The sequence below is a fragment of the Anas acuta genome, chromosome 1 (genome assembly GCF_963932015.1).
Source record: "Anas acuta chromosome 1, bAnaAcu1.1, whole genome shotgun sequence".
Lineage (NCBI taxonomy): Eukaryota > Metazoa > Chordata > Aves > Anseriformes > Anatidae > Anas > Anas acuta.
This window is the reverse complement of record NC_088979.1, coordinates 148,539,790-148,563,302: the sequence shown is the minus strand read 5'-3', so window position 1 is coordinate 148,563,302 and position 23,513 is coordinate 148,539,790. Positions and strand designations below refer to the sequence as shown.

General features: G+C 39.0%; 1 protein-coding gene across 1 annotated transcript in view; it reads right to left on the bottom strand.

Moving 5' to 3' along the window:
* Window positions 1–9,333: 9,333 nt before the first annotated feature.
* Window positions 9,334–23,513, bottom strand: part of CRY1 (cryptochrome circadian regulator 1) — a 38,310-nt gene continuing 24,130 nt past the window's right edge. The window contains exons 3-14 of the mRNA XM_068664613.1: window positions 23,043–23,185; window positions 21,603–21,787; window positions 20,179–20,267; window positions 19,440–19,580; window positions 19,029–19,340; window positions 16,510–16,661; window positions 16,193–16,395; window positions 15,339–15,440; window positions 13,400–13,495; window positions 12,191–12,262; window positions 11,985–12,092; window positions 9,334–9,991 (exon numbers count right to left, since the gene is read on the bottom strand). Coding sequence (XP_068520714.1) covers window positions 11,989–12,092; window positions 12,191–12,262; window positions 13,400–13,495; window positions 15,339–15,440; window positions 16,193–16,395; window positions 16,510–16,661; window positions 19,029–19,340; window positions 19,440–19,580; window positions 20,179–20,267; window positions 21,603–21,787; window positions 23,043–23,185 — 1,599 coding nt within the window. The 3' untranslated portion in view covers window positions 9,334–9,991; window positions 11,985–11,988. The remainder of the gene's footprint in view (window positions 9,992–11,984; window positions 12,093–12,190; window positions 12,263–13,399; window positions 13,496–15,338; window positions 15,441–16,192; window positions 16,396–16,509; window positions 16,662–19,028; window positions 19,341–19,439; window positions 19,581–20,178; window positions 20,268–21,602; window positions 21,788–23,042; window positions 23,186–23,513) is intronic.

Sequence of the window (23,513 nt, the reverse complement as noted above, 5' to 3'; positions counted from 1 at the left end):
GGGATTGTGTTCCATTTCCTACAATTAAGGGAACCCATCTGTAGGGATTTTAATTAATGGAGATCTTATGGGGAGCTTCAGTTTGGCTGGAGGGTCTTATTGGGTGTACCGTCTCCTCCTTTAGCTGTGCAGTCATTAGCATTTGCCATTAAAGACAGCGTTGGATGGCAATAAATGAGGGATGGACAATACAATGGCTTTCATGCAGAGCAGATGTGAGCATTTGCCTCTTCCTACTCCCACCATCTTTCCCAAATTAATACAACTGCTGGCCACAAAAGTCTTTTCTTAAAAAATAAAAAATGGACGTTACAATTCATGTACACAAAGCCATTTTAAAAGAATGAAATGAAGACATTTCACCCATTTTAAAAGAATGAAACAAAGACATTTCAACCTGTATAATATACGAAATATAAGCAGATGTGGGGTGGATATTAACAAGAATGATCTAAATAGGCCCCCTTTCATTCCGTTTTTTTCTTCATTTTATTGTTTTTCCGTGCGTCACAATTAAAACCTGCCAATGTTACTTTTGATCCCTGTGTTTGTTTTTTTTCCAGCTTCCTTTAGATACAAGCTCTCTTTGGGGTAGGTTATTTTTTTCCCTCAGATTAACCTACTGAGTTTCTTCAAAAAGTACCTCAAAGAAATAAAAAAAGGTAGTTTAAATCACACGTCATGCCTGGTATGCGCTTAAGATGCCCCAAAGCATTGAGTTCATGCAGCCACAGGGCCTGCATAGTGTAGCCAGAAGCCCAAATCACCGGGCATCTTATCTTCTCCTGCCTCCCTGGGGCTTTGGATGGGAGCTGTACTCCCTTTGCTCCCAAACTGGGGGCACAGGTGCTCCTGGCCCTCCCTGCCTGCAGCACAAAGCACTGACACGCAGCACAGGCCGACTCGCAGGGCTGAGCCAGGCCAAGCAGGCAGGGCTCACTGCACAGGAGGCCTTCAGGTCTGCTTCCAGATAAACCCTGTGGGACCTTCAGATGCACAGTGAGGGTCTGGGGGTGAACCAACCCAGTCAGCGGGTCAGCATTTACTGGGCCCTGCCTATTTAATGCCTCTCCTGGGCCCGGGCCTCAGCCCTATGGGTGAGGCCACCCTTGCAGGCCATGTCCCAGAGCTGACCCACACACTGTAAGCTGGAGGCAGCTGCACAGACCTCTCTGGGGCACGAGATGATCCCAAGGATACAACTGGAGTAGTATCTTATACTACACCTGCAGAGGTGCTTTCAATCTTCTGCTGCCTGGATTTCACTTCAGTCCCTTCTATTATTTTTTTTCCCAGTTTACAGAAACCATTTTTCATTCACTGTCTTTAACGAGACACTCAGCTCCACAACAATATCCATCTCATCAATCTTTTCCCTTCAAGAGCGCTACTGTTCTCATTAATGTTCAATCCCTTGTCTTATACACAAGGCTATACACATACACACATGTGCACATATATAATAGGTGTATGCAGTAGGTTCCTCTCCTTTTGTCTTTTTGTTCTTTGCTGTGTTTACATCGAGTTCGTAACGTTCTTGCAATTACACGACTGTTAGTCACGTTATTGATTTATTGGGCCCTGAACGATCTGTCCTCCTCTGTAGCAGCTACTTGAATTTTCCTGGTTGCTCTTAACACTCTCCTACTTTTCTCTCAGGAAGAATATTAACCAGCTTTCCTGTCGTGTCCTTTCTCCCGCTTGTTAGTCATCCGATGGGATCTACCCACCCATACATAGTTTTCTGGTGCGATACGCTCTGCAGCAGTGAAGTGTATTTACCTCGACCTTTGGGGAGTTAATCTGAGTCAAAGCTGAATTCTAACTAACCTCAGATTACTATTTAGGAGATTTTGCAATGACTGCCCTCCTAACTAGGCCCACTGTGTTACCCAGAGCCCCATCAGACAGCTCTGCTTCCTCTTGTATGTGCTCAGTCTGCTCCCAGTGCAATCATTCCCAAATTTCCAAAGTCAAAAGCTTTACATACTGCCTATTCTCTGTCTCAGTGCCTGGAACAAGCCACAGTTGCCTTTACTACTCAGTCAAGTATTGCTGAAAATGCAGTAGATAGACAATATGCTATGCAGAACAGCAAGCCTTTGGGGGTTTGAGGCATTGAGTAATGCAGCTTCTCCTGTGGGAGTGGTGCAGAAAAACAAACCAGCTGTCTGGATTGAAATCACGAGCAATTAACAGCAGTTTCAATTACCCAGAGCAGAACTTTATAAATATTTGCAAATTACACCCTACCTATTTTCACATGAACAGTGGCAACCCTTGAGAGAGCTCTCCCCAGATCAGAGGGATGTTGGCGGAGGGAATTCTGAAGGTCAAGAATTCAGGAGATATTTCAAAATCCTCTTCTTAATTAGAAGAAGCAAAGCCTCCTCTGCTGTGCATAGACGGGCACAAAAGCTACAGATAGAAATTAAAGAGGGTCATCAGAGAGAAACTCTGCCAGAGCGTTCGCGTCGCAACACATGCCATGGAAGGAATCCCAACAGGAAGAGATTCCACCCCTGCCCAGCCTTCTGTATCCAGTGGGGACACCACAATTGCACTTATAATCAGAGAAAAAAGGACTCATTCATATATACTTGCCTTGTGAGAAGAGACTGTTTTGGAAATGAGTGCCTTTGCATACAAGGAAGATTTCTTTGGGCTGGGGGGATCTCATTTTCCTTGTTGGGGCTGAAAGAAACCTAAGGATCGTAATTGTTGCCATGTTAAAATGATAGCTGTAGAGACAGCAACGCACCCCAGATAATCTGATAAAAATAGCTAAGATACATTGGGAATGGAATCCATCACCACCTCAGTGAAGCCACAGGAATCTCTCCATTGTAAATGTGCTCCATGCGACAATGCCAGCTCTCGCAGGAGCGATAGTGAACCATAAATCATGCTAACTAGTAACAGGACCCACCAAACAATGCAAAATGCCTATAAATTGAGACTTGACTCTACATTCAGAGAGCTGTGTCTAAACTTGGAGCATTTGGGAGGGTGGCTGGAGGCAAGAGCCAAGTCTCTGCTCAGATCCTGGGAGAAGGACTTAAAGCTGGGACACCACCTATCAGGTGAGCTCTGAAACTAATGACACACAAACCATTGCATTTTGTTGCTAGCTTGTTTTGGTGACATTATACACTCTCAGCATGTCTAAAAACTGATGCCCAGGTAAAGGAAGTACTCGTTTGCATTTGGGCACAGAGTTACGGATCCATGTACCTGTATGACCGTATGCTTCTCTTTGAAATGCAGTTACAAATACCCAGGCACTTCAGAATATCTCAGTCACCCTATATGCCTAAGTGCTTTGTGGATGGCATACTAAATGCTTGCTTTCAGCAGACAATGAAGAAGTAAGGTGTTGCTCCTTGTGTGTAAAGATGGCAGGCTCAGGTTCAGCTGAGGAAAGCCTTCATTCGTAACGAAGGCCTGATTTCCACGGGAAGCTAACCAAAGTCAGCTCTTATGTCAGTGCCCATGCAAATCCACACTGAAGTCAGATTCAGATGAGGAGGAATTTGGTCAAACCTGAGAGTCTGACTACATTTTGCTGTCATTAATTATTTAGAGATTGTCTAAAACTGGATTTAGATCCTGCAATTGGGTTTGAAAGTCTTGGCACATGAAGCATCTCTCCCATGGCTACATTTTTGTCACAAATTTTCATGTATGTTAATGAGAGCAGAAAGAGGAGAGTGAGCTCTCCTACAGCATACTCTAATTGCCTACTGATTCAAAGGAACATGCACACACATCCTAAAAATCAACCCAGAATTTTCTGCGGGTGGTGGTAAAATGTGAATTAAATAAGGGTTCATTGAGAAGTACAGTTGTGGTTCCAAAATTGCATTACTCTTTATCTGGATTCACAAATGCACATTTGATTAGGACTACAAGCACAAGACAAAATGCCTCACGGTGCAAATGCTACCCAAGGCGTAAAGATAACATTTCAATAATTCTTTCTTCCATCTACAGACATCATTACTTCAAGTAGCGTTTTACGGTACGGAGCATAAGACTGTAGTAAATCTTTCAGGTACTACCTACAAACATGCATCAAGGCAATTTTTCCTTTACCACTTGTGAGTGGATTTTTTTATGTGGCTCCTCAACACTCCAGCACTTAAAACAGAGGATAAAGCAGGGCTTTCCAAAGTGTGACTGTTTGCAGGCTCTGAAGCTTGTAGGAGCCCACAAAGAGCCTTGCTAATGGCAGCTGCCCCAGGAGCGCAGTGAGTTAGGCAACGGTCCTGAGCTTGCCTGGCTGTGGTGTGGACCAAGGCTGGGCCTGCCAGGCCTCCTGCCCTGCTACGAACTGTGTCACCCTGCACATGAGGTCTGTAACATGGCTCCTCAGACTGAGGTTTTCACCCGGAGCTGCAATGGATGATGTAAAAGTCTGACTTTGCCAAAACCCTTGGTGCCACCTAGCTCCACAGCCTCAGTGAGCACCTAAACCAACCACTGCCTCCTCCCAGCTCGTTCAGCCTCACCATGCATGCAACACAGAAAAAAAAATAAAATTAAAAATCTCTTGTGAGCTTCGGATGCTCAGGAAGAAGTCCAGCAACAAAAGCCATGGCACAGGAGGGGTCCTCTCCTCATTAAGTACCCTAACGAGTAGCAGCGTTTAATGACACCGATAAAATTGAGGCTTGACTGCGGTAATAACCAGAAAACACACAGGTGGAAATACTTTGTAATAGGTGGTCCGTGTTCTTCAGCACTCAGCCAGGCTTTGCTGAGCTGACTGAGAGCAGAGCGGGGACAGCAAAGCAGCTGGCAGGGCAGCAGCCCCACAGAAGGAAGGGTTGGGTGACCCCACTCCCATCCTGAGGGGCTGACTGCAAGGCTGGGACCACAACCAACAAAATCCCCAGGCACCAAGAAGAAAACCAAAGCAGCAAGCGCTGTAAGTGCTTCAGAAATCATAGCTCTGCGTAATACCCAAATTACTTGTAAAGGATCATTTCTTGCCCTTCCAGCCCCCTCAAAAAAGGCCTATATTACACAGGGAGCAATTATCAGGTTAGTCAAGACACAAGGGACACTAATTTACTCATTTACCCTTATTTGCTAATGCACTTCCCTTATCTGAGTCTTTGCTTCTTTTCTTCATCTGGCTGTTTTCCTTACGTCATCCCTTCTTCCTCCTCCAAGGTTTCTGTAAAACTTTTCCTAAATTTAACGTTTTTCTTCCCTGCATCCACCAGGCTCCCTTGAAGCCCCCTGTTCCCATGTGCCTCAAGATCTGAATGCAACGTGAATTGGGTTTGCTGGGGCAAGCCTCTCCTCTGTTTGCTTCTACCATCGGGCAGAGATGGCTTTCCTTAGGTAGAAATACTGCTAGTTCAGACGGGGTGAAAGGCACTTGAGAAACACACAAAACACAGGTAATTAAAGACCTTGCAACGGCCACATGGTCTGGAGCTTTAGAAAGCAAACCAGACCTCAAGAAAATCCTCCTTCTCTGTAATTGCTGAGAGACTATAAATTGCTCTCGTATTAAATATTTATGGGCTGGCTTGCTGGCTACTCCCAGTCAGAATAACCGCAGTTAACAGGATTATCGTCTGGTGCTAGATGTAATTACCAGAGATAAGAAAATCAGAGAAAAGCATAACTTACCTGCATTTGGTGCCCAAGCTGCCACTAACCCAAGGTCCTCAGCTGTGTTTCTGCACATTGGCTGTGCCTAGGCATTTTGCAGCTCTTTTGTAAGTTTCGGATTGTGACATTTGCCCTGTGACCTGTTGCAAAAAAAGCAATGTCAGTCTGAGGAGAAAGGCTTCTTTTTTGTACCTGTACCATCTTCTTTTCCGCATCTCCCATCTTTCTGTTCTGCCTGAGATTTTGTAAAAATTATTGAAATGAACTCCTTGCATTTTTAAATTTAATGTTGAATTAAATTTGCATTTGAAGTGCAGACAATTGCACTTCAGGAGCTTAGATCACTTGAACATTATCTCTTATGTCTGGCAATGGTGGCAGAATTAAAATTATCTGTCTGCTAGAAGTTTCCCCTCTAACCAGATTTTTTTTCACCGTGTTTGATTTTTTTTTTTTTTTTTTTTTTTTTTTTACTTTCTGGGAAACAAATTGCAGTAAATAATCAAGCTGAAAGCTAAGGCAACATATAAAGGGTGAGAATCTTGTCTGCTTGGTCTTTTAAGGGAAAAAAAAGGAAATTGCACAAGAAAAAGAAGGTCCTTTCTCTCTGGCTTCTTTCAATCTAACCTAACCCCAATCAAAACAGAACAACACGGCTATGCTAGCAGGAGTTTGTGCACAAAGCCCCAAGGAATGGGCACTTACCTGAGGCTGTGTAACAGGACCACATTAGGGCAGAGGCAGGGACCCAAATCTCAGGGGGCCCAGCTCCACACTTCGGTCCCAAGGAACAGAGACAACCTGGGAAGCATTTGAGGTAGCTAAAAGCTTGACTACATTTTCAAAAGCCAGTGTTTAAAGTAATCTCTAGGTTAAATGTATTTAAGAAGATAATATATGTTGGTTTAGTACAGCAAACATGGCAGCTTTCCCAAAAAGCAACTTCAAAAGTTGAGATTTGGTTTCTGACTTCTGGCTCGCCCTAAGCGATGCCGAGAGCTTCGTGCCAGGGGTCCAAGTGCCCCGCTATGCGCCAAAGCCCATCGCCATCCTCACTCACAAAATCCTTCCTCTGCTGTGGAAAGGCCTTGTAAGCTGCAGGGCTTCGTGCCAATGCAGCTCCCAGAGCACCATCTACAGCTCAGCAAAGTGAAAGCAGGCGGAAAGGAGGCGAGTTTGGGACAGCTGTATGATGCCATGAGCTTGCCGGAGGCAGCCACCCTTCGTGGCCCTCTGCAAAAAGAGAACCTATGATTTCCAGAAACCTTTTATACTTCTTTAGCTTTTAACACAGTAAATGATGTATTTTTCCTTTCATCTCATACTCAGAAAAAATACTTTGTTCCGAATTTAAAGTTTCAGCAAATAAAAACAACTTCAAGCACATACATGGCACGCAACGTTTTAATTTGCCATAAAGTTAAAAACTATCATCTTAAATTAACGCAGTTCAGAGAATGTAATAAGTAGGTGATGACAAGAGTTTTGCATAGAACACACATCAAGAACTTGGAGGGTTTTTGTTTTGTTCTGCATCACTTTCCATAGTCCCAGCTACACATATCCCACGCTACAGCCTTCGACGAGCTTGCAGTGGCTGCGGCAAACCCGGCCGTGATGGAAGCCCGGCTTCAAACCGTGATGCCATGAGGGTCCCTGACTTCATTGCAAACTGCCCTTTTCTGACAAGGTGGGGAGATGGTAAAAGTCTTGCTGTTTTTATGAGAAATCCCGTCTGCATGGCAGGAGCTAAGTTACAGGAAGGCTCGTGTAAATACCAATTTTCAACAAAAAACAGTCGGACTGTATCAGTAAGCCCAGCATTTCTGATTTTTGACAGGTCTTTATCCTCAACCTAAATTAGCCAAAGATCCCGCTTTCAGAGCCATCCACAGTTTGCTCTGGATTTAACTGTTTTCATTCCCCTCCTTTTACAAGCCTCTGCCAGCAGCTAGCACCGGCACTATGAGATGGCCAACCAAGGCCCTCTGAAAACACTCCGTTCCTGAAGATGCTTACACTGATGTTTATCTTTTATCATATATCAGCTACAGTCATCCTTTCCTGGGGTTTAGTTTCCAAGAAGCCTTGGTCTGAAACTCTCTCCTATCCCCTACCAATTCAGGGTTGGGGTGACTACGTCCCACCAGGTCAGAACTTCAAGGAACATTCGAAGTTCCATTTCTGTACTGTAAATTTTAGTTAAAAAACAGTATCGTGGTCCTGTTCTTGTTATTAATCCAGTATGGGTTAATAACACACAGGCAACTTCACCAAAAAAATCACAAAGGGGTAGTAGGGGCAGGAGGAGAACATGACAAAACATCTTCACCGCAGGTCTTCGGACTTGCCTGTGTCACGAAGAATCCTTTTTATAGCATTTGAGGAGGGGGAAAATTAACTTACCACATAAATGAACTCCTTGGGAAATCTTTTTACATATTCAGCTTCCAGACTGTTCAGGGGAAAGGTGATATTGAAGTGTACTTTCTTACCTTGATTAAGTTTCTTTGTGGGATATTCTTAGGCCATACATTCAGAAGTGCTAGGTGGAATATTTCATTTAAATGGCATGATTTCTTTCCAGTAGAAGCTAACAGAAAAAAATAAAAAACAACAGAATCTTGTCTGATAGAATAAGTCATTTCCTGACACATACTTTTAGGACTACTGTAGTCTTTTTTTCTTCTCTCCCCTCCAGAGTACTTAAGCAAACAGAAGAATTGTTTATTTTACTGGTTACTTGTGTCACTAAGAAACCTCTCCACTCTACTTGGACTGAGCTGTGGAAAATACTTAGCATCTGTTTCTTCATTCTCAGTGTTAAGATTTTTCCTTGAAGATTAGTCAAAGATTCTCTGCCTCAAGACAAAGAGCATGCCTGTATTTTTTAGTAGTACTTTTGATTTTGTTATTATTTCCAAATCAGTATGCAAGGATATTTACATTAACTTATTGTGCAAATAGCAATCTAATTTCGTAATTAGAAATCTAATTATCATCTAAAATCAGGAGTATCCAGAATCACGGCAGCTAATTCTGCACCAAACACAGTGCTGAATATGTTGTCAGCCCACGAGTCTGAACTGAATTATCTCCAAACCAACACAAAGAAGTACCCCATGACTGGAAATCAATCTTGTGATACTAAGAACAGATAATTAACTCCTCCCACATAAAAATAATTTCAGCATCCACTCAAATAGGTAACTGACTGCCTTATATGTTAAAATGTAGTAACTCAGATTGCTTCTTTGGAGATCTTAATAGCCTAAGAAAACATTTAGATACAGCTTCTCTAAACATTTCAGACAGATGCAGAGTATTGACTGAGTAGCTAATAAACCCGATGCAGTTTTACACATCAACATCCTCAAAGAACAGCAAATTAGCTGCAGTGCAGGAAGGACTGCCAGGCTATCAAGCAAATTCCATTCATAGCACAAAAAACACAAAACTGGACTGTGAAGAAACACCTAATAACTTAATGGTGAAAAACATCTTCTGATGTTCAGAATAGATACACACAATTTCAACAAAGGCCCATATAATTTGAATAGTGTTTTGCTTCAGTGGCATGAAAGTGAAAGTTAATAGTTCACTGTTTGTGGCTTCCAGATTAAGTCTAAAAAATTAGATTTCCCTCCTTTTTCCCATTTGGCTTGGAAATATGTTCTCAAACAACAGCACACACGAAGACATGTATCCATATGTAATTTTTTAATAACAATGTATGTCATTACTGAACAAGGCAACTGAGAAATACAAGGACTGGACATATACATGAAAATTTTACAATTTGACAAAAATTGGCATATGACTTATATACAGATGCAATTAATGAAGGTTACAATTCTACTGTATTTGATTAAACACAGTCCTAAGCACTTACATTATGAAAATTTGAAGTTGATCATACAGACATCAAATTCTGGGATCTAAAAATAATAGCAGTTTAAAAACTTCAAAGCTTTCTATGTCCATCCATTTTACAGAACATCACTACAGCTCTTCCTACAACCATATACATGAAAGATTATCAAAAATATATTGATGGGTCTATCACTAATCATGAATGTTTGTATTTACATTAAGTTAGCAAATACTTCACCAAATAACTTTATATACAAAACTCAATTTGTCCTTTGTGAAAGTCATTAAAAAGTTAAAAACCATAGAAATGCCAGTTAGAAACAATGCATTCCAAAAATTGAACTTGTTTACAACAACTGAGAACAATTTAAAATAACTTATGAAAAAGTATGTTACTTTAGTACAAGTACTCTCACAACTCTTTAGTTCCAATACAGAGTAGCAGAAACTTCATCCGGGGTGTTGAGTTGTATCTTCTCTTCCAGTAAAGCTGCAAGAAAAAAAATATCTTAAGCACTTTGTCATGCAGGCTTTGAAAAAAGGCAGAAATAATTCAAGGAAAAGAACTCTTCCCCCCTTCTCTGTGCAGTAAGCCTTGTCCCATTCATACTGGCTCAAATACTCTGAGTTCTCATTTCTTACTCTTTAGAGACCAAAAGGGGAAAACAAAAAAACAAACAAACAAAAAAAAAGAAACAACCCACAGCCTCTGTAGCTTAACACTATTCAGAATGTGCACACCCTTTTGCCAGCAGTGTTTTTGAATATGTTCTTGGCTGATCTTTACATTTGACTGTCATGCTCTCGCAGCACACTTTGAACACCCCTAACAAAAGTCAGTCTTCTCTGCCAAACTAGGAACCCCTCCAACCTGTCTCTCAATTGAAAAAGAGCTTAGACAGGAACCAGACGTTCACTCTGCAGTTCACTCTTCTACACAGACACGAGCACCTAAGGAATTCTGGAATACAAAACATGGATGCTGAATGAATCTACACATACTAAGGATCAGACATCTACTGAAACATGGACTCTTGTAATTGCATTCCACTCAGGCACACTGAAGTACCAAAATACAATTTGAGAACAGAGAAGCACGGTTTACAGCACTCCATGTTTGCGAGAAAAGATCCATCAGTTTCTGGGGTTTCAGCTCACTTCTTCTAGAAACAAGCAACAGGCATTATGGAAACAATGCTGTGAGTCTTCACTGAACTGAATCAGCGCAATACAATTGTTCATAATGCACTGCAATGACTTTGTCAAAGCGCTGACACCACATAACAAGCAAAATTAGATCTTGCTGTCAAAACCAAATGAAGTAGATTGAATTTCCCTTTTTATCTCTAGAGATGCTGAATGCATTTTCTATACTTGCTGCATGGAATCCCTGCCTTCCAATTTCACCAGTGCCTCACATATTATTTTTCTTCTGTATTCTTCGAACTCCATAACGACCAACTCTTAAACCTCTTTTATGAAAGATAAGGATGGAATGGCATGTCAACCACCTTTAATCTAGACAGCCACACTCTTACTGTTGAATCTTGTCCCCTCTTCTTTCAGACAGACCTCCATTCTTTGATTTCCTCTGAAGTCATTACTCTAACATGTCTTGCAGGTAATCTTCCTCGTTTCTTTCAACTCATGCTCACTAGGAGAAGGGGTATAACATTTTTGGTCTGCTTTTCTTTCTCTGTACTGTTCCTAAGTATCTTTGTCCAAAACACAAAATCTAGTTAACTTCTCTGTTGATGACTACACACTAATCAAACTCCTTGCACAATTTCTGCTTCTTTCTACAAATTGTCACACCTGTTTGTGTATATCCAGGAAGACATCCTTCTCCGGATTCAAATACTTTTTACCACAGCTTTCTTGACAAACTTTGTCTATCTGAGCATCCTGCTCAGGTTACAGACCAATGACAAATGCCCGAGTCTTCATATCATTCTTCTCTCTAGATCTTCACATCCAATAACTACAGCAGCATTTTGCACTCTTTTATTGTGTCTCTCAAAAACATGTTCTCCTTAGTCCATTTGTATGTCTAAAACTCATCCAAGTTCTGAGACTATCCTTTTAGGCTGTGTTAGTCTCCTGATTCAGGTCACTGTATGCTCACACAAACTGTTGCTGACACAATTTAAGGCAAGATGCAGGAGCAGAGAGTAACTGAAGCTACATAAACAGCTCTGCTAATGTGTAGGAAACCATGTCCCTTTCCTTAACTTTCCTTAATACCTCAAATTAGGTGTCCAATAACCACTGGCCTACTTCTATTTTTATAACTATTTCTGCTCTCATACCTCATAAGCTCTCCAGAGCAAGGATTTTTGTTTGTTTTTGGTCTGTACAGCACCTGCAACTGAAAGATCTGGAGCAAAAATTTAAGATCTTTGCACTGCAGCATAGTACACATGGTAAATCTGTACAGTAATTTATTCATTAACAGGATAAATTTAAGGCTTTGCAGTTCTTACCAGTTCAATTTGTGCTCTGTCGCTGGACTTTTGGCCCAACGCTCTGAGTTTCTTCTTCTGGATTTGGGCGTTTCCCTGCACTAATGCCAGTACCAAGGGATGTTCTTCCTGATAATTTAAAACCAGTATTTATATCAAGGATTTATGTCAAGACTATTGTACTTTTATATATTCAGTTTTTTTTTTTTGTTTTGTTTTTAAATTACCTGCTTGCAATAAGTGTGGTTGTTGATTGTCTCCATGGGCATAGTGTAAGATACTACTTGCTTGACAGTAACCTGTTCAGATACAGTAGATATTATAACAAATAAAATCCAGAACTGCAAATCAGTGCAGTTCCTTACAACAAGAAAAAAGAAGCCAATTGATTTATTTTCCTTCATCAATAAAAATCCTGAAAAGCCATCCTGAATGAAAGAGTTCTTATCTCAAAAAAAAAAAAATCCTCATAACAGGATCTACGGCAATTAAATAAACATTAAATAAATATGCACAGTGAAAAATACAGTATGTGCATGCATAGTTATGCACTGTATTTGTAGGAAACAGAAGTTAATGTGTTTAAACATTAATATATTCTACGTTGCTATGAATTTTTATTATTTGTACTTTCACATCTTCTCATCGTCTAACTATTCTTTTATAGAAACAATAGCAAATCCTTAACAAAATTATGCTGTAGAAAAAACATAAGTAACAAAAAGATTTTAATTTTTTTCTGGCTCGTGTAAGCTATCCACTGGCAACCCTGACATATTGCATTATGCATCCCACATAAGTAGTGCAAATTAGCAAAAGCAGTTGCAACATTTCTTATTCTGTTGTGGTGTTCTGGGTATTTAAACAAAACAGATTAGTCTTTCGTGACCAGTAAACATACAGCGTCTGTTAAGACTGCAAGGAAGAGAGTTACGCTAAATTTGCTTGCAACTCTGACCTACTACAAACCACATCTCCAATCACTGTGCAAAGAGACTAACAATTATGGAAACAAATTAAATGAGTATCCACACAAGATTGTGAAAGTTGATTACACATGGAAAGAGTGGTAATGAAACCAGGGAAAAAGATAACATGCAAATTTTGCAATCAAATGCATGAAGTGAAAGTCTGTCTTCCAGTATTGTGCATTTGAAGTAGCCTAGAATAATATTCAATAATTTTGTTTAGTCACGCTTGTGATCCCCCCTTCAAAACAATTATTCTAGATGAGTATTTGAAAGATAAAAGTGACAAGACAAGCAAGTTTACTCTAAGACATAATTTTTATGCTTCAAGAACAGAAACAAGGCCAGTTCCAAGTTACAGACAGCAGCTGCCACCAAAAATTCATCCATTTTATATTTATGTTTTGTCTTTTTTTCCATAGTTGTGAGACCCTGGAGATCCTCTACAGACAAGCACTCCCGTAATACCTTGCTGCTGAATCCCACTTGTTCCTGCATGAGAGTCTCCCAGGGCACATGTCTGAACACTAACTGTTTGACCGTCGCCAGTTCCCAGTTGAGCTCCTAGTGAGGCAGGAAAAAAAGAGTAAACAATTAAATTTGGGAATTTAAAAGACACCCCTCCACCTATATCCCCCTTCAAGAGGTAGACTGAGCATGGCTTTGGGTTTGTTTTGTTTGGTCTTTTCTGTTTATTTGTTAAACTACCTCAGAACAGGTCCAAAGTTCAAATGGTTTCAACTTTTCAAATTCAAACTTGCGAATTTGGATAAATGCACAGTAACCTCCTACAAAATGTGTACGTTTGATACGAAAAGTAAAAGTAGACCATGCATATATACATGCACTCGAAAGAGCGTACATGCTAGTTGTTTAACTAAGCCCTCTTACCTTCTGAATCCCTCAACTTAAAAGAAAGAAAAGCCCAAGCACCCGGCTTTAAGTCTAGACTTCCTTTCTCTAATGGTAAAGTCCACCTTCTGCTGCAATTTGCTTTTAACTTTGACCAAAGCCTCAGGAGAAGATAAAAAACAGTAAATTTTCAGTTCTGTCCTAGCCTTTAACAAGGAGGAGTCTAAGGTATACATACTATTCAAGATGATGATGCATCAGGGATTTGTACAGAGTTAAAAATATCATAGAATTGACTAGAATAGTTGACTTGGAAGGGACCTGCCTGACCACTTGAGGACTAACCAAAAGTTAAAGCATATTAATTTAAGGGCATTGCCCAAATGCCTCTTGAACACTGACAAGCATGGGGGCATTAACCACTTCGCCAGGATGCCCCTCCCAGCATCTGAACACCCTCATGGTAAAGAAATTTTATTACATATTAGACTAGATATTAGGAAAAGTGTCCTTATTTTGGCTGAGATTGAGTTAATTTTCCTCATAGTGACCCAGGGTGATGTTGTGTTTTGGATTTAGGAGAAAAATAATGTTAATGGCACCGATGTTTGACTTGTTGCTGAGCAGTGCTATCAGTGAATCAAGTACCTGTCAGCTTCTTGTGCCGCCCTGCCAGCGAGGAGGCTGAGGCTGCACAAGAAGCTGGGAGGGGATCACAGACAGGACTGCTGACCCCAATCAGCCAAGCGATAGCCCATGCCATAGGGTATCACACAGAAAAATAAAACTTGGGGGGTTGGCTGGGAAGGTAGCAAGCAATTGCATCGTGTATCATTAGTTTGTATATATGTATGTATATACACACACATTTATTATTATTTTCCCTTCCTTCTTCCGTCCTATTAAACTGTCTTTATCTCAACCAAAAGGTTTTACCTTTTTCCAATTGTCTCCCCCTTCCCACTGCTGGATCACACAACATGAAGTCCCAATGTTGTATTTTTTTTTGTCTTAGTAACCTGTTAATCTTGGTGTGCTACATTAGGAATATTAATAGCATGAAAACTTTCATCAAAACCATTTGATAAATTCTGTATTAAGTTCTTACAGACACTGTCAATCATACTGTTGTTGGTGCTATGGTAGATTCCAGTAAGCAATCTAATGCTGACGGAAGAAAACTTACAGATTAACAGCTCTGATTTGAAAATTCAAAAATCACTACTTGTTGCAAATATCAGGATGCTTAGATTTCTAAAAGATCACATTCTAATGCGTTTGAAATCAAACCCTTTGACACACATTAATAAATAATTTTGGGGGAATAAAAACAGTACAAATTTTTCTTCTATGTTTGAGATTAAAAAAGATCTGAAGATGTCTTTATATAAATACTGCCAAACAGCGAAGAAATCTGAAAACGTGTAAGTGATTTGCACTGAGAACTGTCTTGTGAGAACAGCTTTTAATTATACATAACGGCAAAGGCCTTATAAAAGATGTTTGGGCAGTTCAGTTCCAGTACTTCCATGTATGAAAAAAAAATTTGACTGACCTCCTGTACTACCACAACCAGAAACGCTTTCTCCTGGTGAAAAGCCCATTAGCCCACCACTTCCATTTCCATTTGGATTAGAAGGCACTGTTGCAAGAAGACCTAAGTAATGAAACAAAATTTAAAGACAAAAATATTAAAAATAGCACGCTTTGTTCCTCATGAGGGCCAATTCTCCACCCTCACCCTGAGCAGTTTACCTCTATAATAGAGCATCTCTCCATCTTCCCCTATTGCTGGGATCTTGCCAAGTAATTCTAGTTCATAATTACTTAGTGGGCATTTTCCATATAATATTCTGTATAATTTTTCCAATATGCATTAAAGTATTCAACATACTGCACTGGACTGCATTGCATCCTGATTCAATAACCATTATTAACAGAACACAGACTGCTTATACGTTTCTGAACGATGTAAATGCACGTGGTTTGCTTCTCAGAGCAAAGGGGTTGGTTTTTGCTAAGTAGGAAGAACACTATCACAGCTTGCATCAGCATCTATCTGAAGCAACAGCACTTGCAAGTATATGATATGATTAAAGTTATGAACCATATGCATTTTCTAATCACTATTGAAGCTTAGCTGTACAGAAGTATCACAACACTCACTCAATCCAGTTTACCCCAAAGCTTCCATAAACCTAAATAAAAAGTTTTCTGGAAAAGATTTGGAAACAGTCCAGTCAAGCCCTTTTTACCCTTCTTGGTTACATGTAGTATTTTCATATACTTGGATATACAACCCTGGTCACAACACAGACCTCACACCTAACTAACCATGACTATGGCATGAAGCTATTAATTGCTAGAAGAAGAGAGAAGTTTTCAAATAAATAAAGCCAATAGCCATACCCAGTCCTCTGTATCGGGAAAGCTGCTGGTAAATTTGTTTCATCCTCTCAATATTCAGACGGCTTGCTTCGGCATGGTTTACCATTGGTTTGGGATAATTAACTCCTATAATACATTTTGCAGCCTTCTGGATGCTCTCTGGGGCATTCCAAGGATCATAAATGTATTTTGCAGGGAAACCTCTAAGTACAGGCAAGTAACGTCTTTAAAAAAAAAAAAAAAAAAAACGAACAACATTTTAAATATCAAGCTATTTAAGCTATTTGACAGTTTAAGCAACGTCTACAAATTACTGTAACCTCTGGACTGTGAATTACCTGATATAATCTCCATTCGGGTCCGTTCTTCTGCCAAAACCCACTGGACAGTAGCAGTGGAAAAACTGCTGAAAGAAGGAGCTACAGGATAACCACATCCAGCTCCCAGCATTCACACTCCAGTCTGCATCAAGTAAGAGCTCTTCAAAGACCTTGAGAAATCAGAGCAACAAGTTAGTGTGAACATAGCACATCTCTGAAACAACTGCATTTTCAGGAGCTGTTCAGAGTCTTGGATTTCAGCAGAGTAAATCCAGCTCTTCCACATGGCAATGTTCTTTCTAAACTGGCACATTCACAGACTGCTGAGAACACAAGTACAAACACTTACCTAGGCATCAAAGTCAAGAACAGAAGTGATAGCCCATTTTGGCTTTTAACCTGTAAAAAAAACCTTGTAGACATCTCAGAAAGGTAAGACCAAAAAGTTGCACCTTTTTGCTTAAACACATCCTTAAAAAATAAAACCTCAAAGGATGGCAGGAGTCTGATTACTTGTATTTGTTGCTTCTGGAAGAGCTGCCACTGCACATTACAACTTCCTCAAGCTTTGCTAACTTCGACAAAGCAGTAAACACAAACACACAAGACACATTTCTAACTGTTAGTCTAAACACCTCAACTTGTATAGCAGCTTTCACTAGGCAAGGAGACCTAAGAGTAAAAAATCAAGAGTTTCAGGATAGTAAAAACATTCAAAAGCTGTGATCTTGAAGGCTACCAGTTAATCTAGTAAGTCATGGTTTTGAGGATACATGTTTAATATAAACATCTCCAAGAATTTAAAAGTAACAAATGAGGAAGCTGATTTAAATCTGGAACTCAACACTTGCAAAACATTCAAGTTCCTAGCACTGACTGTTTATTGCTTGCTTTATTACTTGTTAACAGAGACAAGCTTCGTGTGCGTAACAAGAAGCTTCTCTGCTCAATAGTCATACCACTAACAATACAGGCTAACAAGAAAGAAAGAAGCCTTATTCTTTGAAGGAGAACTTGCATACTTTTTTTTTTTTTTTTTTTTTTAAATAAAAACAGCACACTGAGTAGTTTTCAAAACAGATGCTTACTACCTATTTTCCAAGTTCTGATTTTCCTTTCAAACTTGCATTTTCTTCAAAAGTTCCAAAAAAAAAAAAAAAAGCCACTTTCTTTACCCTAAGACTCTGAAACTTAATATGTTAGTATTGCCACCCAAACTGAGCTAGTATTTTTTCCAAAAGTCTCAATAAGGCAATACTGTTGAACAAGGATTTCTCTCTCTAGATACGTTCATGACAGCATTCATACTATAGTATACCATGAATATTACAAAAGTAACATTGCCTGTATATCTGCAACTACTAGTAAGAAAAACTGTCTTATTCAAGAATTTTTATTTATTTATTTATTTATTTTAAGTAAACAACCTATAACATAAGATCTTTAGCTGAATGCTAAATGCTAGCACACAACTATTCCACTAGATGCTGCCATGTCATAAGACTTCAGAAAAAACGTTTCCTTGGAAAGCCAGATTAACTTTTGCTAGCTAGGGACATACGAACTAAATATCCTTCCACTGTACAAGTCTGGTCCCCCATACACCTGTGTTATTTCAAGAATAGGAAAAAGTTGGCACTCATCTGTAATACAGTTTCTTCATTTGGCTGAATTACCTATGCATGTTTATCTTCAATGTCTGTATCTATGAACTGCAGGAGGAAAATTCCTAAGACAGCTTAGTTGTTGTGTAACCAAGACTTATTTATTTATTTTGAACGGAACATGTTTATTTGCAGCTGTTCTGTTGAGCAAGGTGAAATTTCCTAAGATTATATACATACATAAATGTGAAGTTAAAACCCTGATAGCAAGTAAATTATTTTTTAAACTTCAGAAAAAGAACTATTTTGTATTCATTATCATTTAGTAAAACAAATGCCATCCTTCTAAAAAAAAAAAAAAAAAGTAAAACCGATTCAAATGCTAAGATGAAATTACTCCATTCTTTTCTTCAGAAGACTGACATTTGCACTTTGAACTTCAACGTCTCCTGGACACTTCCATGGAATTAATTGCACTGAAACTACAGCTAAATCACTTGCCTATACTTATACTGCTAACATTAGGTGAATGGCCAGAAGTGTCTGAAAAAACACTTAACTATTAGTTTTTTTTTCCCCTTGAATTCATGTGTTCTTCCTTAGCAGAGAAGCAAACAAGATGTGAACAGAAACTGTGCATGCAATACAACTGGAAAGAAGTTCCAGTTACAGGAGTAAACCATACTTACTTGTCAAGACTTCAGAAGAAATATCAAATTTAAAAGAATTGCAGATCTGTTCTGATTGCACAAAACACTCTAATATAAAGGTGTACTCAGTAGGCAAAAACCTCTCTGCCACTGGTTTGATCAGAACTGATTAATTTTGTCCGCAGTTTAAGGCTTCATATTCAGCTTAGTCATTTTGTGGATATCATTACTGTGTATTATATCTGAGGCTTCAATGTTAAAATTCAAAGAAGAGAAACAATACCTTCATTCCTTCTTCCCAACTAATCCAGAGGTCACCTCGAGTCAAAAAGCATGCCACAGCATGCCGCGCTAAATGGTGAATCCAGCCTTCTTGACGAAGCTGCGTCATAATTGCATCAATCCAAGGGAAACCTGTCCTGCCTTCTGCCCACTTGGCCAAAGCCTCGGGATTTTTATCCCATGGAATTTGAACACAGATAGGATTCCCCTCCATTTTATCAAACCGTGGATTGTTAGTCGCCGCTGTGTAGAAAAATTCACGCCATAACAGCTGGCCATAGAGGGAGAGGGGAGGGGAGCTGTTCTTTTTTACCTGCAGATCAGCATTAAAAGGAAAACATTTTATTAGGAGAAGGAAAAAAAAAAAATCAATAAATCTATGAACGTGTAGTTATCCATGTAGAAATCATACCTTTTTGTACAGGTCCGTTAGCTTGAAATAAAAGAGACGACAAGACAAACAGCCAAAGCGGAGGTAGGGACTAAGCCCAGTAGGGCTTGCCAGAAGGGAATTTGCGTTCATTCGTGGCCTTTCAAAGTTTGCTACCCAAGCCTTAAAAAAAAAAAAAATCCAAAACACAGCAATATCAGTCTACAGAGTAGGTAGCAAAAAATAACCATAAAGAGAGAAATCGTGCACTATCTGTAACTGAATCCAGACACTAGACAGGTGATCACACTATCTTAGATCCAAGATAAAGCAATCAAACATTCAAGGCGTTCCTCCTGAATGAGTTGAGCCTCTAGAAGATAATTCACCCCAATGCAGAAGACATTTTTCCCAGAACTACCTATCCCTTCTTTAAATATAAAGGAAACCAAGATAACTAACAATACATTAGATTTCAGAAGAATCCCCTTTCAGAAGTTATAAGACCTATGGTTCAGGCAAAATAACTTCCAAAGAAAAAATAGTTAAGTTTTTCGAAGTACAAAATGACAGACTTTCTCAGAAATTTAACTTAAGAGAAAACCTCTCATCTTTTAAAACTATGAAACAGCAACTTGATTTACATTATTATATAAAGGCCTTGAGTATAGGTTTGCTTTTGTTTGTTTTTTAAGCTTCTTGCCCAATTCCTTTTACATTTCATTGCAAAGGGCAACTATGTTTTCCAGGTATGTCATATTTGCAATGATTTGAAACATACCTTTCGTTCTAAATGTCTTTCCAGTCGTGTGAGAGCTTCTGTTTCTCCCCCAGGCCATACTGCAGAAGGCAGACCATCTGTGTCAAAACCTGAAAAACAAATTAAAACAAAGAAATTCCTTGTTTGCCTCTACTGTAGGGCAATAAAATTCTAGCATATTGACACTCAGTGACATTTTATTATACCCTGAGCATAGCCTTAAGTTGGACATGTGGCAAAGTACAAGTTTTGTAACAGTACACAATCAAGTCTTATCAAAGCCCATTCAACACCTATAACTTGCAGAAAACGGCAGTTTTTATATTCCATTATCAAGCTTAATACTGAATTACCTTTATTAATTGCACTTTTGTTTTGGCACAAAGAAAGAACACTTCCTTTCATTTTCCAAATTATGTTCACATTTCCAGCTCTGCAGTACCTGGGCTAAACCACAAGTTTCATTTATTTTTTTTTTAATACTACTAAGAAGCAAGAATTGTTATTATAATTTACAGAATGCTTGAAAACTTTTTGCATTGCATTAAAAGCAGGCATGCGATCTTCAGAACAAATACACTCATTTCATTGACCTTGACATAAATAACAGATTGGGATTATGGTCAATTTGATGATAAATAAGTACTTCTGCTGCAGAAGAAAGAAGAGAAGGTAAGACTTCGCTCCGCTCTTTTCACCTTCAAAATGCTGTTCACCAAGAATATGAGATAACATGTCCACGTACAGTTTAGTGAGACCTTCCTTTCTTAAAAAGGCTTTAAAAGCAAAGTCTGTTGTAAGGGAATTCAAACAGACTAGACAGAGCTGCAAGAGCACAGCCAAAATCTGTCCAGACTCTTTTGTTAAAGATTCAGTAGTCACACCACATCTGTTTGCTTTTTAAGTGGGGAGCTGGTAGGAAATAAAAATATTATAGCTTGATAATATTTCTCAAAGTTTACAGAAACAAGAGATTTTTTTAGAATCTTCTAGAATAATTACTTGCTTTATTGTGATCTTTTTTGGCATTACAAGACAAGAGCTGTAACTGTAAAGGGTCAGATCAGTGACATGAAGCATGAGGATATCAAATACATTTAATAATCTTTAATACTTCACTTTGTATTAGTATGTTGATGATGATTTGGTATCATCAGAATAGCTATGCTGCACTACGGGAAGCTAAGCAGTAGTTTAAATTATCTGACCTACCATTAAAAAAAACAGCATTTTAAGATGTACAGAGCTCTTTATCCTTTTCTTCTTCTATTTGTATGTCATAATTGGCATCAGTTTAACAATTAACCATAAACAGACTCTCTCTCCTGTGGTTACTTTTTTATTTCTTTATTTTTATTTATTTATTTCTTTATTTAAGTATTATGCTTCCAGTGGTAGATTACATCTTTCTTGTTGCACAATGTCTAAGCAGTCTCAGAACATACCTAGCTCTTCAAGTGATGGGACACCGTATTTCTCGTCATGGTCATCAGAAACCGGAGTAGTACATTTTTCCATTACTTCAGGGGTTATGGTCTCTACTGGCATCTCCAGCGGTTCCATTCTACTAATTAGAGTCTGGAATCGCTTGTAAGTAAGAGGTGGTTGTCCTCCATTTAATTCTATGATTCTGGAGTTAAAAAAACAAAAAGGAATGAAAAAATAAAAGAGGTATGTCAGACAATGGCATATTACAATGCATTGTAATAATATATAATTTATAAAAATTTCTTTTCCACATGTGTACAGGTGTATATGTTTTATACAATTTGCACAATAAATTTGTATCTGCCTCTAGCATGCTATAAAGAAAAACAGATACTCATGGTAATTCAGATGGTTTCAACCTTAACTTTACACCGCCCTTTTTCCCTCCACCAGGGAGACATAAATAAACTCTTAATAACCAAATCAATTATTTTTAGCTCCTGGGTTGAGGAAAGTCCCCCTGTAATGAACACAGACAGCTTGAGGCAAAGAAAGATACAGATCAACCAAGCAGATGAAAGACCACAGCTACATAGGTGGGTTGGGTGCATCTTTATAAGATTATGCTATTTGCATAAAAATGCATTTTTCTATTCTGGTATTGAAAAGAGAGCTGTTTCCATATTCTGCTTTGTCAATCTTTAAATACATCTGCAATCTTGGAAACAAGAAAGCTTCAGGTGTGGGGGAAGAGGGCATTGGGGGAGAGAGAAATTTTCCATCTTAAATAGTGGAAGAATTCCCTGTCCTCTCGTGTGTTTAGCTGCCTCTCATACATGTGGCTTCTAACAGAAGAAAACTGGCATCTACCACAATAAATTACTCAATGTCAAGAGAAGCCCAGTCATACTTTCGAACAGTTTGCAGATTATGTTTCTATAATAGGGAGCTAATACTAATCCATTTAAATAGATCTCTGGCAAACTATAAACAACACATTAGGTAATGCAACACAGGGATATCAAACAATCCCCAATTAGTTATTGGATACAGAACTGAGAGGAAGCAGCTCTTCAAAAGTTAAGAACTTTTTGCTAACTTGCAAAAAGTTCTAAACTAACAAAACAACTAACAAAAGCAGACACCAGTTGTGAGAAGTTAAACATGTTTGAACCACCTCACTATGAAGTCAGATAATTAACCATTATTTTCAAAAGAACCCAGAAGTCAAAGCTATAATTCAGTTTTCTGCATCAATTTTGGAGTTCCAAAATTCTACTCAGTACATAATAAAATTTGCACGGATAGACAAATGGATAAAGAACATGCAAATAATTTGTAGCCTTGCTAACTCTAAAGCACTCTGCACAGAAAGTAACACACACTCTCTAAGCAAATCCTGCATAAAAAAAGTCATACCCTTTTTCTTTATAAGACCAGAGATAATGGTAACTTACTTGTCTAGGTCATATAGCGTATGAGAAATTCGAACAATGACCTCCACTCCAGCTTCACTAGCCAGCTTCTTAATTGCTGCATCTCTCTCCTTCCCAAATGGTTCAGAGTCATATTCAATTGAAAGTTTTGCAATGTTCCATTCCTGAAACACAAAATAAATACGTGGTCCTTCAGCAAGTCAGCTGCTTGATGGAGTGGGAGGGCAAAGAGAACGGGAAGGACAGGATGCAGCAGAGCTACCCTCTGGGGATAGCTGTCAGAAGTACACAAAAGTGCAAAACAGATTTAGGTACAGACTCCCAAAAATAAAGCCCAACACTTTGGCATCTAAAGAGGAATCATGCACAAAGAAGCCTTTATTTATCCATCCCATTACATGTCTGTGAAAGTTTTTAAAGCTCAGCTCTCAATTCAGGATCCACGTAGCTTAAGAGACATAACAGAAGGCAAGTATGACACAGGCTGCCTCT